Below are 14,418 nucleotides of genomic sequence, written 5' to 3' on the forward strand. Positions count from 1 at the left end.
GACTGTTTCACTGATGACTAACACCCTTTAATTGTCTAGGTACTGTAGGCTGCCAAATATGCTGAAAGGCATATGTGACAGCTATAAAGTCACCAAATCATAATCCAGACTCATGGCATGGGAGCCTTAATGTTGATGGGAATTCTAAGTTACTAATGTTGGCCAACAAACTTAAGAAAGCACCTTGTTTGAAGGCCAAAGGCTCAAGTTACATTCAAAAAAAGAAAAAGATGGGTTAAGACCTTTTTTTTATCATGTTGATAGGCATATCATTACTGAGGTGAGGAATACCGTAAGTTATGCTCTCGGTTATGGCATGCTGGGGCGTTAAGAATAGTTGGATGGGACACAGGACATCAAGGGGACTACAGTGGAAATAAAGTAAGAATAATGCCTGATTTAAACCACGTTGCGGCACAAAATATAACTGATCTATAAGCTCACAACACATTGCAGTGTGATGAATTGTAAGCTTGTAGATCAATTATAATATTATTATAATGTTGACTTCCCTCTGTGAAGTAAACTGTATCGACATTACAATGAACCTGTGGAACAAAACTTAACAGTTGGAACATTTCAAAGAAAAAGTAGCATTTTAATAAATGACACTAGATATAGTGTTGAAGAGGATGCATACTGGAGTACCAGCAACATCTATAACCTTAACCTGTTTGAATCACATTTATGCTCTCACAGAATATTGCAAAACCCCCGGTGTGGTCTTGTTAGTGGTTACCATACATCTCCACAGTTCTCTCGATACAGTGTGTTCTTTATCCTATCAAAGAAAGAATCTCTGACTCAGAGTCAAAGCTCATAAAAATGTCTGTCTCACAAACTGATTTGACGTTTTTGAAATACCACTTGGCAGACGCTTATATTTAAAGCTCCTCATAGTACAATAAGTGCATGTTATTTTATTTTTTTGCAACGTTGGTCACAGGGGCAATGGGTTCCAAAATGCTGTTAGGGATAAAGCAAAGCTTTTCCCTTTAAGCGTGTAGGTCTGCAGAAACATAACCCATAGTATTTTTCCAGCCTGCTGTATGTAGGCTAATGGCCTCTTCTCTTCTGTCTACATGATGATGCAAACCACAGACGGCTGCTGCTTCCTCTGGTCAGTACTCCACCTCCATCTCCTCAGAGAGTCTTTGGGGCTGCTATGGCTCACAGCTTCCACAGTCTTCCTCTTCTGGATGCGGTGTAAGAGGATCCGGTAAGTGCCTGTGACGGGGCTCCTCAGGTCTTGACGGCTGTTGTTGAGGAGATGAATCTTGGTGATGCCTAATTCCTCCAGTGCCACCATTACCTCCAGCTCTACCTCGTTGGGGATGTGTGAAGGACTGGCCAAGTGTCTAGGAGTGAGGCCAGAGGTGGGGTATGCCTGGGGGTACTCAATGCCCCTCAGCCAATCGCTGGCCATAATCTGTGGCAAGCTGATGCGATCGGTGGGTGTGGGTCTAAGGATGCCCTTAATAATCTGCTGACAAGATTCAGGCACATAGTCAGGGATATAGTAAGAGCCCTGTAGGATGCCTATTTTCAGTTTATTCAGGTCGGTGGCATTGAATGGCAGGGTGGCAGTCACCATGAAGTAAAGCATGATGCCAAGGGCCCAAATATCCGTATACTGAGCGACAAAGCCTTTCTTTCTGAACAGCTCTGGTGCTGCGTATGGTGCAGAGCCACAGAAGGTGTTCAGGACATCACCGGGGCGGCAGGCCGTGCTGAAGCCAAAGTCGCCCACTTTAATGCAATAGGTGGTGGTGTAATAGACATTCTCTGCCTTCAGGTCCCTGTGGACAATGTTGCTATCATGCTGGGGGGAAGATAGAGAGAAGGGAAGAGAAATTTGAAGCAGGCTTTGCTTACATTGGTTCACAACAGACATGACCTGGGAAGGGGGGGGGTCTAAAGAACCTCATATTTTTGTCCAAGACAATACAGACCTCTGCTGAGACACTTCCATGCTGACTTACCATGTGTTTGACAGCTGACAGGACTTGAGCAAAAATGAGCTTGCTCTCCAGGTGTGACAGGCGCCCCCTAGTGCTGATACGGGAGAACAGCTCTCCTCCGCTGGCATACTCCATCACCAGATAGAGCCGCTTGAAGGTCTCCACCACCTCGTAAAGACGCACAATGTTTGGGTGGGCCAGCTTCTCCATGCAGGAGATTTCAGAGGCAAACAGTGCGCGTGCTCTCTTGTCCAGATGCCCCTTATCCAGGATTTTGACTGCCACTCTTTCTGGTCATTTCAACATAAAAGTGACAAGGGAAGGACAGACAGAGAGTGATGAGATCAGATGAGGAGAAGAAAACATATTCACTCAGGACATTCTTTCTTTGTTTCTTTTTCATTTATTAGTCTTCCTACAGAATATCACCTCAGCATCATCAGTCAGCCTTTACACAAGCTACATATATGGGAGCTCAAGACACTTCATAGGTGGATTAGCAGGTACTTGGCAGGTACTTGGTTGATGAGATTAGCCATTGTCTTCTAGGCATCTGGAATGACCTAGATAGGAATCCAATGAACTGCAGCGTGAGGCTGCAGCCATTGAGCTGACTAAAGAGTGAGTCTTCCATGAGGGGAGGTGTAGAGCCTGTATCTGACATCAATCATAAATGTTAAGGCAGGTCTCTGTAGTGAATCAATCAAGCCATGTTAACAAGTACTTCCCCCCTCAAGGACACGAGACAGGTAAAAGACAGCCACAGTGCAGATCACAGTATGGCATTTTAGAAAATCTCCTGCAGGTTGAGCTGGACAGATGATACATTGTCGCAGGGGAATGGCCCAGTGCCATTATATAAATAACAATACATAGGCAAAAACGAACATGAAGATGAATGTCTCTATAATGAAATAAGAAAAGCCTGCCCTGTCCCCACAAAAGTGTCAATCCTGTAACGGTGATGTACAACCCCTGGCAATCCCTGTAAAGCTTGCATACCTTCCCAGGATTGTATTTAATCATATATATATATATACTATATATATATATATATAACCCTTAGTTATTTAGTTTATTTTCATTGCGATGTTAATTGCCTGTCACTGTGAACATGAATCGCACTAAAAGTTAAAAAGGAAAAGGAAAAGCAAAAGAAAAGAAGAATAAAAGAAAAAGAAGAAAGAAATGCCTGGCAGCTAAGAAAGGATGGTCAAGGATTTGGCCACAATACACAGAAACATCTCAATGTCTTCCTGCAACATAAGGACATCTTTCTACTGCAGAATGTCCTTGACATCAGTCAACTTGATGTGTTTATGGCAGCACACTTGCGTGAGCACCAGGCATAACAGGCTCCAGACCCCTCCATAACCAAAAGGTCACTTCTTCAACTACTACAGTCCCTGCGACAATAAATGTGTCCGTCAGCGACCATGACTTGTCCTGGAGCACGTCACCAGTCAAGCATGTGACCCAAACCCTAACCATTTACCAAACTGAGATAGATGAGAGTAAAATAAAATAAAAACCCCAAAAGCAAAGGTTAAAATGTTTCTCACCCTTGGTCAGGTCATGAATCCCAAACCTGACCTGGGAGAAGTTGCCCGAGCCGATCTGCCCTCTCAGCTGGTAAAGCGCCACCCTCCGTCCGAACATCAGCTCATTCATCACCCTCTCTGAGTGTGTCAGGTCGTGGAGGGCCTTCTCAAAAGCATGCGCCGTCTGTTTCCTCTCCTGGTCCTCCTCTCCAGCCAGCTTCAACTCCTTGTTTTCCTCTGCTGTCATATCTACCTTCCCTCGGCCCTCACTTTCCTCTCCCTCCCTTGGGGGCATGAGGGCAGTGAAGTTTCTTCTTCGCAATGCAATCTTCTGATGAGACCCTTTCCCTGGGGGAGGGGAGGCATGAGCATAATTAAGAACGCAAAAGTTGCTGAATTATTTCCTGACAATAAACAATTAAACTCATTACTGAATGTGAACCAGGACTGTCGAAGCATAATACTGCTACAAGTACTCACATAACGGCTTTGCTTTTGTGCTCTTCTGATTCCTCTCAGCTCTAATGTTGCTTCTGCTGTTTGAAATCTTATGACTGGTCTCCTGGGTGCCCAAAAATGAACCCTAAAAAGTGCATTTTACTCCAAATGTAAGGAAGGAAAACATGACCTTCTTCCTTGTCCCTTCCTTGCATACCACAGTATAAATCCAAAAAGCAATTAGGGACTTTGTATAAAAATCACAATCATTTGTATTCTTTAGGAATACTAGATGTTCCAGGGCCAAACATAACTAGCCATCCAGATCCTCACTGTCCTCTCTGCAGAGCGCTGTGCTTGAACACACTTCACACAAGTTCACACACAAGTTCACTCCCTCAAAGTCTCTCCCCACACTGGCTCCTTCCTGAAAGTCCATCTTGTGCCTCTGTAATCCAGCCACTGTACTCAGCTCTGTAATCCCTAAATATGGGACTCCTTCCATGAGGACAGGCTTTGTGGAGGCTTGCTTAAATCCTCAGACAGCAAACCTACAGTATATCACCTGGCCCAGGTAGAAGTAGACACTGATGGTATTAGCTCTCCACTACAAACTACTGTCTAGTATTGTCAGGGTTAAGTGTTGAACGAGGACCCAAATGCAGACACTGAAGGCGGCAGGTAAAATCCAGCAATTTATTCATAAACTCAAAAACGAGGCAGGCAAATAACACTGAACACACATGGTAGACATATGAGGAACTAACAAAGAACACACTGAAACACAGGGTTTAAATAGACTCAGGGATAACAGGACACAGGTGAACTCAACTGACAATCAACACTGGGATAGGCTCGAGGACTAAGAGGACACAGTTGGAAACACAGACAAATCACAAGACAGGTTAGACAAGGCAGGTACAGTACTACAGGGGCGGACAGGAAACAATAGAACAAAACCACAAAATAAGAACCAGAAACACTTCAAAACAAGACACAGAAATGCATATCCTGACAAGTATAGTCCTAGAACATCATTAAGACCCAGGGGTATACAGATGAGGTCTTCTGTGGTTGACGTCCTTTGATTAATATGTTCATATTGATATAATTATGAGCTTTTTCTGATTGTTTTAGATTTTCCATAGTTTATCCATCAAATCGATAAAAAATAGACATTGTAGCAAACAGCCCTCTGTCACAATATCACACCTTTTAAGATGCTGTGTTATGCTGAAAATTGACACCTAAATCAGAATACAAACTAAATCAGTAGATACTCTTATTATCACATTTGAAGTTTAACCCTAAACATACAGGAAACAAAGAAGTGGGCCTCTCTGTGCACCAAACCTTCTTCTTGGTAGCAGCCCCCTAGTCTCGTCTGGTAAACCATCCCAGTCGCAGAATTAAATGGGACTGAATATTCACGCCACCGGGATGGTTTACCAGGCTAGGAGCCCCCAGTATCCCAGACAGAGACATGAAGCCAGACGGTCTGGAGGCCAGCCCCTGTGAGGAGCTGTCATTCCCCACAGACACTCTGTCTGTCTCTTCTATAGTCCTCTGATATCCACATTGGACCAGTGTGTAGATAAATTGTGGATTAATACTAAAGTGTGGGTCACTGCCATTTTAATTCATATCTATAGTCAAACTTACTTTATAAATGATATGTAAAATGCCTTATTACACAGTAATCTTGTAAATCTTGAAAAGTTTGCATCTCTTAAAGGCCGATTCTGAGATCAGACATCAGACCACTCAAAATTAAAACATTTGGAGACAGAGGTTTTGATTCTCAGAGGGTGATAAGTGAATGAGTGGAGTTGGAAGCTGTAACATCTCTTTGTATTTTGTATTCTGTATTGTGAGTTATAATGGATTAATAATGAAGTTACTTATGGCCCAGTCAAACATTTACAAAAAAGTCTAAATTGGGACTTGGTCTTCCACAAAATGTCTGTAATTGTAAAATTGAATAAAGATTAATTAATTTCTGGATTAATCATGGGTGTAATGTTACAGTGATAAGCTTGCATTCTTGGATTATTATTATTAATTGAGTGGCTGACACGCTAGAGAATGGGCAACAGGAACATCAAATAATTGGTTATTTCAAGATGCATATAGCGTACAAATATTTACTATTTCAGATTTAGAAAAAATAAAGGAAAACCTGACCAAAACGTACTATAATACCTAATGCTTACACATATTTTCCACAGTCACACAAAAGCTTTTGTCACTGCCTTGGAGGTGTGTGTGTGTGTGTGTGTGTGTGTGTGTGTGTGTGTGTTTGTGTTTGTTTGGTAGATGACTGAATTGTTCCAACTAATTGTTAACATAATCACAAATAATTACAACTACATTTTGATTAGATTATCAGCAAGTTAATGAAAGGGATCTACAAATGAAACTGCTGTTTGTAATTAACTTAATCAGTATCTGGGGTGTTGACGACCATGTGAACGATGATCCGTTGATCCAGGGGGAAAATGAGGGGATCACATTAGCATATCAAAAGGTGGCTAACTTCTAATGAAGATACACAGGCAATACAAAGTATTAGCAGAACACAGATGTCATGTCTTCTGTGAGATGTAATTATTTTGTAATATCATTATATTGTAAAATGTAGCTGAGAAAGACAAACAACAAAATAGGCATTTCACCTTGTAGAAAATGCATTCCACTGGTCTTTATTCCATCCTAAATATCACCCAAAGATAATGATGTGAAGCTAGAAAATACAATAATTTGTTTATTAACCCCTTTTCTCCCCTTGGAAAGACAGCAGCAAATGAAGCTTTGTGGTTTGTAAGGCAGATCTGCAAGGGCTGGCCATTTGGTGTCAATGTTGAATAAACACAAAGGTGCCAGGTCCCAGGGCCCCATGCTGATCTTGTTTATGTTTGAGCCCTGTTTTGTTTTAAGTCAGGGGTGCTTAACACCTACCCACTGAGATAAAAGATGATTAATGCCTTTGAATGAGGGGCGGCATTGGCTCAAGCCTACTTAAGCCCTTCATTAGGGTTCTTGATCCCAGTCAACACACACATGCCAGTCACCAGGTCTCCCACGGCAGAAACAGACAGGGGTGAAGAAGACACAATACTTTGAGAGGTTGCCTTTGAAGTGGTCCCTGCCTGTAAGAACTTGCATCCAACAAGGCATTTATAAAGGCAATGGGAATTTGATTCATTCTCACTTTTTCAACTCCACGCCACTTGGAAGGACCTTGTGCTCTGGTGACATTTGGGACTGAAGCCCAGTGAGCAGAAGGGAAACTCCACACCTGGCAGGGGAATATTAAGGACTACAACAGCAGCCATGGATGTACTGAAGCCATGTGTGCTCCTTCTGTGTGCCCTCAACCTAACCTGTAAGTACGGTTTGCTTTCTTCTGTTGTCCCAGTGCTGGGGCATGTACACAGGGCAGCTATTGTCTAACTCTAACTGAACAGACATCAGCCAGCTCAGATACAGGCCTATTGCCAGATAATTCCAATGTGATATGGCTGGAAAATACAGGTATTAGGAAAGCATTGACACCCTGAACTGAGCATGATTGGTGTGGTTATGTCTCTGTTTCTGCAGCTGTGGAGAACATATGGGATCAATTCACTTTCAGTTGACCCCCCCTTAAAGCACCAAAATATTTAAAGAATACTAATATATATACTAAACTATACTATATATATAATAGAAAAGAATACTCATTTTAAATGTACGCTATATTATCATTACACATACTAGCTCATGTGGCATAATTGAATAATTCAATGTTTTTCATTGACCAACACATTTGGTGGAATGGGGAATGGCTTGATTGAAATGTGAATTCACTTCCATTCTGCTGTACTGCATGTTTAAATTAGGGGAGTGGCATATTAATGATTTCACAATTCTAGTTGCTTAATTATTTATTGTCTTCGTTAGAACACATGCCAGTAGTACCTATGGTGATAGAACTTTTGAAAACAATATAAGGTTGTTGTTTTTTTTCTTAAAAACTGTCTGTGTCGGACCAGGTCACAAAGATACTGCTGTCATTTAACCAGTACTGACTGTTGTTATGTTACTATTCCTAGTGGCTGGAGTGTTGAACAAACATGTGGATCACAGGAACCTGTTTGCTCAGAGGGCATGCTGCAAAAGACAGAGTCATTTTGTCTACATTGGCCAAGGTAAAATACCATACACTGACTGTAGTTCTGCTCTAACTGTTACATTCCTTTGTATGCTTGCATTGTTAAATATGTTTTTATTACTTTGGATTTCTTACATAAAAAGGTTAAAACAAAAAATATATTTTTTAATTTATATAAAATTGACAGCTTGAATGCGCTAATAATATATAAGTAGCTGCAAACGAAGAAGATCATTTGTGAAGAAGGTTGGGATTATATGAAATAATATTTGATGTAATATTACACCATATTGTTTCAAATAACATTTATTTTACACATGTTCTTCTAGATATCTCTGGAAGCCCCATCACTGTGGACGTGGGAACATGCAGGCCACATTGTGGTGGAGCACCCAGGACATCACAACATGCAGCCGTACAGCCAGAGTACTCCAGATACTCCTCAATGCTGGAGTTTCTCAGGAACAAAAAAGTAAGTACTGGGGCTCTTGCAGTTTCCCAAAAGCACCACAAGGGGGCACTGTAACCTAACTGTTGTCGGCCAAGGAGTAAAATAACAACAAAAACACCAGTTGAGTTATCAGTGAAGTCTAATGATACACTGGCCAATTATTAAATCATATTCTATTATTTGATAACTAAATCATGTTTAATTAAATAATTGAATAATTGAATAGCTTAGGGAAGGAATAGGCTACACTTCAGCCGTGGTGACATGGCCCATATATTGTGTATAAAAGAATGATACAGATAGGCCGATACCCTTAACAATGTTTAGCCTAGGCTGCTATGCTGTTACACACGTGCAAGAACTATTTTAGTCCACAATTACATGTCTGGACTTTTTTAGCTGGAGACCCAAAAGAGAAATGTGATGACTCCCCAGGACCCAAAAGCTAGTGAAAATAGCAGATCTACACGCTCACAATGTTGCATCGCCATGCCTTGTGAGCTTGTAGATCGGCTATTTTCACTTTTTTATGGAAATTATTTGATTTATGAAATACTTTTGAAATATTTTGGAATGAATTTCATTGATGAAAAGTTGTGATTTTATTTTATTTTGATATAGAATATATATATTTATTTTAATGGAAGGCACAAAAACGGGGGATATTTACTCGCGACCCATAAAAATTGGTCCGCTACCCAAACCTGGGTCCCGACCCACTGTTTGGGGAAACAGTGCTCTAATGGCATTGCTTCTGTGTTACAGATGCGTGGAGCTGCCTTGTCTTCAGGCGGAGCAGCAGCCGCAGAGACGGTTGGGCATCGTCATTTACCTTCGTGCGGACCCAACCACGTGTGTGAGCCCACGGGGATGCGTGTGGAACGGGTCCTGCTGTTTGAGGGACCCCGCGAGGTGGAGGTCATCCAGGAGTGCCACTGTGAGATGAAGATGACGTCACACTGCGTGCGTGTGCCCGCCCTGCGGACCTACCTGTTCGAGACGCCGTATGAGACGGTGATCGACGTGGGCGGATGCTCCACCTCCAAGGGCTCACCAGGTGTGTAGACGTTCTACCTGTGTGAACCTTATTTTTAACTCTATGCTGCCTGTGAACCAGTGATGGAAGAAGTACTCACATGTATTACTTAAGTAGAAGTATCAATACTGCATTGAAGAAGTACTCTGTTACAAGTGAAAGTCCAGTATTCAAAATGTACTTGAGTAAAAGTACCTATTGGCATCAAAATTAAAGTAGTCATTATCCAGAACGTCCCATTTCACAAGGTCAAAATGAAAATTGGATATACTCCAATAACGTAAAAATAGCTCAACATTGTAGGCCTACTTAAAGGGATATTTCACTTTAAAAAAAACTTCGGGTCATTTTATCATCTACTCAGGCTTTTGTGAGCCCCCCAGACAGTTTTTAAGTTGCTTGATTCAGTATTTAGATATTTGATATTCATTTTATCAGACACGCCCCCTTCCTATACAAACCCATTATAACTTCAAACTCCATTTTTAGCATGTTAGATTCATCAAAAACACCCATCCTTGGTTCTGGTGACTCACCCTGCCCTCCTAATACGTGAGGGGGCCGTGTTTTTTTGATAACTTTTTTCATCTATTTTTAATATATTTTTTGGAAAATGAAAACAATTAAATACAATAAAAATATATATAAAATTAATGAAAAAATTAATCAAAAAAACACGGCCCCCTCGCGTATAGTTACGTTTTTTTTAAAGTGAAATATCTCTTTAAGTACAGTACTTGAGTAAATGTACTTAGTTACTCTACACCACTGCATGCTACCTGTAACCCCCCCCCAAAAAAAACGATAAAATAAAGTGGAGTGTGTAAAACAAAGCAGTGTAGGCCTTCACCCAAAGGCGCTCCTGGAAATGACCAACAGGTCTACATGGCTGATGCTTTTACTTCTGTTATGAACATGACATCATATTCAAAGTTTAACATTTCAATTCATAAATTCACAGAGGGATTCTCCTGTGTGCCCACTAAGTTTGGCTCGGCCCTGGTTGAGAGCCCTAATAACGCAGACCTCATCCGGACAGTGTCCACCTGTGAGATGAAAGAAAGCTGCTACAGAGTTCCATATGTGGAGTACTATTATGAAATAGTAGATCATGCTGATGGAATCAAAGAGGAGAAGCTGAAGGTAAAGTATACATTCAATATGAGCCTGTTTAATAAATATTGATTCAACTTAGTTGTGGATTTGAAAAAAGTCTTGATGGAAACTAGAGTTAAACTTAGGAGTGATTTCCAACTTATATAAATAATTCAAACCATCACTAACACTATATCTGACCATAAGCAAAAACCTTTTATCTGGGCACTTCAAACAGACTGCAAAATGGACACTACACTATATCTGAGACTGTCCATATGCAAAAAAAACATTTTACCTGGACACTTCAAACAGACTACAAAAGGGACACTACACTATATCTGAGACTGTCCATATGCAAAAAAACTTTTTATCTGAACACTTCAAACAGACAACAAAATGGACACTACACTATATCTGAGACTGTCCATACGCAAAAACCTTTTATATGGACACTTCAAACAGACTACAAAAGGGACACTGGAGCACTCATTAAGTCTGCACATTGCAGAGGTGAATATGCATACTTAATGAGTGCCCCAGTGTAAGGTATGGAAGTGACATGTTTGGTTAAAACAAAACATTTTTGTTAAAAGGTTAAAGCACTATATTCTGATAATAATCATTTGATAATAATCATTGTGTTTGTTCAGTTACAGGGGTCTCCACTCTCCAGCTCTTTAATAAACAGAAAATATTTTTTTCATGTGGGTTGCCAATTTCAACTAATCAGCAGAGAGTACCCATTTATCAGCTTCAATTTGATAGTATTCCAGTTCCAATTTTGGCTCATTTCTTTGTGTCATCACTTCCAATTTAACTTGTTTAATCTGTATCCTGTGTGCGTTCTCTCTCTCCTGAAATTGGTGTCCTAACCTGAAAATGCAGTTTCTGTTTAGTAAGAGCTAGAGAGACAGGGGGACTCCTGTTACTGAACAAACATTCCATATCAATGAGTAATATCAGAATGGCTATTTAACACTTATTTTAACAAAATAAATATCACTTACCCTACCTTTACTATGGGTAGTCTTGAAGTGCCCAGGTAAACCATTTTTGGCTTATATACTGTTCTTTGTTGTTGAGCACCAAATCCCTTGCATTTAAAAGTTGTCTGATGCTCGTTGGACTGCGCTTTTGGGAGTACATCTGTCCATTAGGACTAGAGTCATTCTTTTGTAATTAATAAAATGGGGAGGTTCTTGGTCCCAGCTTGGTGTGAGACACAGTAATGAATATCTTCATTCATCATGTGGGCCTGGAAGTCGGCAATCAATCAGCCGAATCCACTGTCTAGTGGCTGGCACCGCACACCAGACGGTTAAGAATATTGTCACACCCGACACCAATACACATTAAATGTTGGGTGATCGTTTCACCTTTTAAGAAATACTTCCCAAGAGTAGTAGTGGAAGATGAAGGCTATAAAACAAATTTAGCTTGTTATTTACAATGTCTTGAGTCTTTGTATCACCTAATGTTGTGACGATAGAATCTCTCCTTAAAACAGTAAACACAATTTAACCTGGTATAAAAAATCTGATTCCAAAAAGTGTGCATTTACAGATGTCCTCATTGCTCATTCCATTATCATAAATGTATTATTTATTCCGATGTTGTGTGCCTATTTGATGGAGTTAACAAAAAGTTTAAGTTTGGTTGATTTTACGGCTGTTGTGTTTGGGTCTCAGTTGCCTGCCCCAACCTCTCCTTGCACCTAAGGTGTGAGCAGAGAGCAAACACATGGTCCCTTGCAGGTGTCGAATCAAAGCATTTAGCATGCTGAACGGCAGAGATTCGGCTCACTCAGGAGGGTCAATATTTGTGGCCAGCTGTGAGTGGATAGACCTCTCACTGTGTTGCTAATTTTCTACAGGAAATAGACGTGGGCAGATGTTTGGGAGGCTGCACCGCAGGAAACCGATGCCTTCTCAGGTAAGCATGAACACAGCTGCCAGCCTGCTTGACACCATGTCCCTCCCTCCCCAGTCCTCTCAGCAGTAACTTGTGATCTCTGACACCTCAGCATGCAGGTTTGGGGCATGGGGAGGGATTATTGAATCATTCCTACCCAGTAAATTCCTAATCCCTAATTTAACAACTGCAAGAGTGAAACATAAGGGTCCGTTGTTACACTCTCAACATTAAATTAACACTCAGGATTGTGTTGTGTCCCCTTTTACTAGTTATTTTGTCATTGCTCCAAGGGTATTTACTTATTAGCCTATACTTGTTCATTCTTTCTGGAGATATATCACAGTAGATGTTCAGGCACACCTAGATTTTCAGGCATCTTTTCTCCCTCAAGTTTAAAGTGGTCTCCATATGTTACAGTATATACACATACATAGAGAACTATCTAATAATCGCTGTTCAGGCCATTCACATTTAGATTTCGCGGCCACTTTCCGGCCTGAAAATCCATTAGTGCCGATCAGAGCATTAAATCACATTTGTGATTTTTTTTTACCCATTAACATTACGAACATGATGATCACCGTCTACCCACATGCATTGTAATAGGATAATTGTAACATTTAAACTTGCATCTCTGTGATTAGAATAAGAGTCGGCATCACGTGAGCTTGTATATGAGCTGTTTTTGCTACTTTTGTGTGACACTATACAATGATGAAGTATAGGACATTAATTTGCCCAATTGTTTTTATTGTATTGTAATTTCTTTTTGTCATTTCTTTGCCTTTAGGAGTCCCTCTGATCAGGATATTTGCCACTTGTGGGCTGAAAGGCCATCCAGCTCCTGTGTTCCACGAGGCTATGAGAGCCACACATTCCTTAATCAGCATGGGCAGATTCGCAATGTCCTTGCCATCACCTCCTGCCTTTGTCAGAACTAAATAATGCACCCTCCATTGAACAACACATGAACTGATGTTCTAAGAACTTAATCCAGTGTAAATCGTGCTTTTATACTGTATAGTGATGTCTTTGTAGCTCATTGCCTCACAACAACCCCTAAACTTGATGTTCTGATGACTTAAGAATTTAGTTTTCTCAAATACTGCTGTATTATATGTAATATATGTAAAAAGATATATATAATAATTTTGTAAATAAAATTTATCTCATAATACTGAGAGTGAAAAATACATCTGTGCTTCCAAAATTACCGAAACCAAGGAACTTAACACACAAGATTTTAGGCCTACTTAAAGGGGTGTTAACTTTATTTATTTATTCACTTATTCATTCATTAGATTGAAATAAATGTTAAAAAGCTCTATATTCCTAGTGTTTATTCAGTTACGGGTGTCTCGTCTCTCTGGCTTTTCAGTACAGTGGTTCTCAACCTGTGGGTCGGGACACGCAGAGGGGTCCCCACATGATTTTTGGGGGTCCCCAGATGACAGTGAAGGGACAATTTAAGGACTTTTAAGACCCTTTTTGATACCTAAAACAAAATGAAATGAAAAAAGACCATTACTGCATCAAAAGTAATCAACTAGACTATAAAACCTGGTCAAACATTGGCCAGATTGTCAAATATATATAAGAAAGAGTAAAATATTTTGAAAATATCTGATCTACAAGCTGTGAGCTTGTAGATCGGCTATTTTCACAATATTATCAAACAAAATGTAATGCCTCAACTCCTATCCAAGAGCTTGTGAGGGTGGGGGGGTCCCCAGTTCAAATCTGATTCTTTTGGGGGGTCGTGACCTGACAAGGTTGAGAACCACTGCTTTAGTAGACAGAAAATACATTTTCAGGTACGAATACAA

General features: G+C 40.5%; 2 protein-coding genes across 2 annotated transcripts; one reads left to right on the top strand and one right to left on the bottom strand.

Moving 5' to 3' along the window:
• Positions 1-1,078: 1,078 nt before the first annotated feature.
• On the bottom strand, positions 1,079-4,379 carry LOC311044992 (serine/threonine-protein kinase NIM1-like; the record flags this gene model as incomplete). Its single annotated transcript, XM_084056801.1, has 4 exons — positions 1,079-1,822; positions 1,983-2,251; positions 3,524-3,850; positions 4,259-4,379. 4 exons carry the CDS (start codon positions 4,377-4,379, stop codon positions 1,079-1,081), a joined length of 1,461 nt encoding a protein of 486 aa, XP_083912927.1.
• A 2,796-nt stretch (positions 4,380-7,175) lies between these two features.
• Positions 7,176-13,695, top strand: pnhd (pinhead). The gene is made up of 7 exons (XM_084058138.1): positions 7,176-7,325; positions 8,035-8,130; positions 8,423-8,565; positions 9,310-9,601; positions 10,542-10,723; positions 12,552-12,610; positions 13,383-13,695. Exons 1-7 carry the CDS (start codon positions 7,274-7,276, stop codon positions 13,531-13,533), a joined length of 975 nt encoding a protein of 324 aa, XP_083914264.1. The 5' UTR covers positions 7,176-7,273; the 3' UTR covers positions 13,534-13,695.
• Positions 13,696-14,418: the final 723 nt, after the last annotated feature.

The sequence above is a fragment of the Gymnoscopelus microlampas genome (assembly GCF_963454915.1).
Source record: "Gymnoscopelus microlampas genome assembly, chromosome: 5".
Classification (NCBI taxonomy): Eukaryota; Metazoa; Chordata; class Actinopteri; order Myctophiformes; family Myctophidae; genus Gymnoscopelus; species Gymnoscopelus microlampas.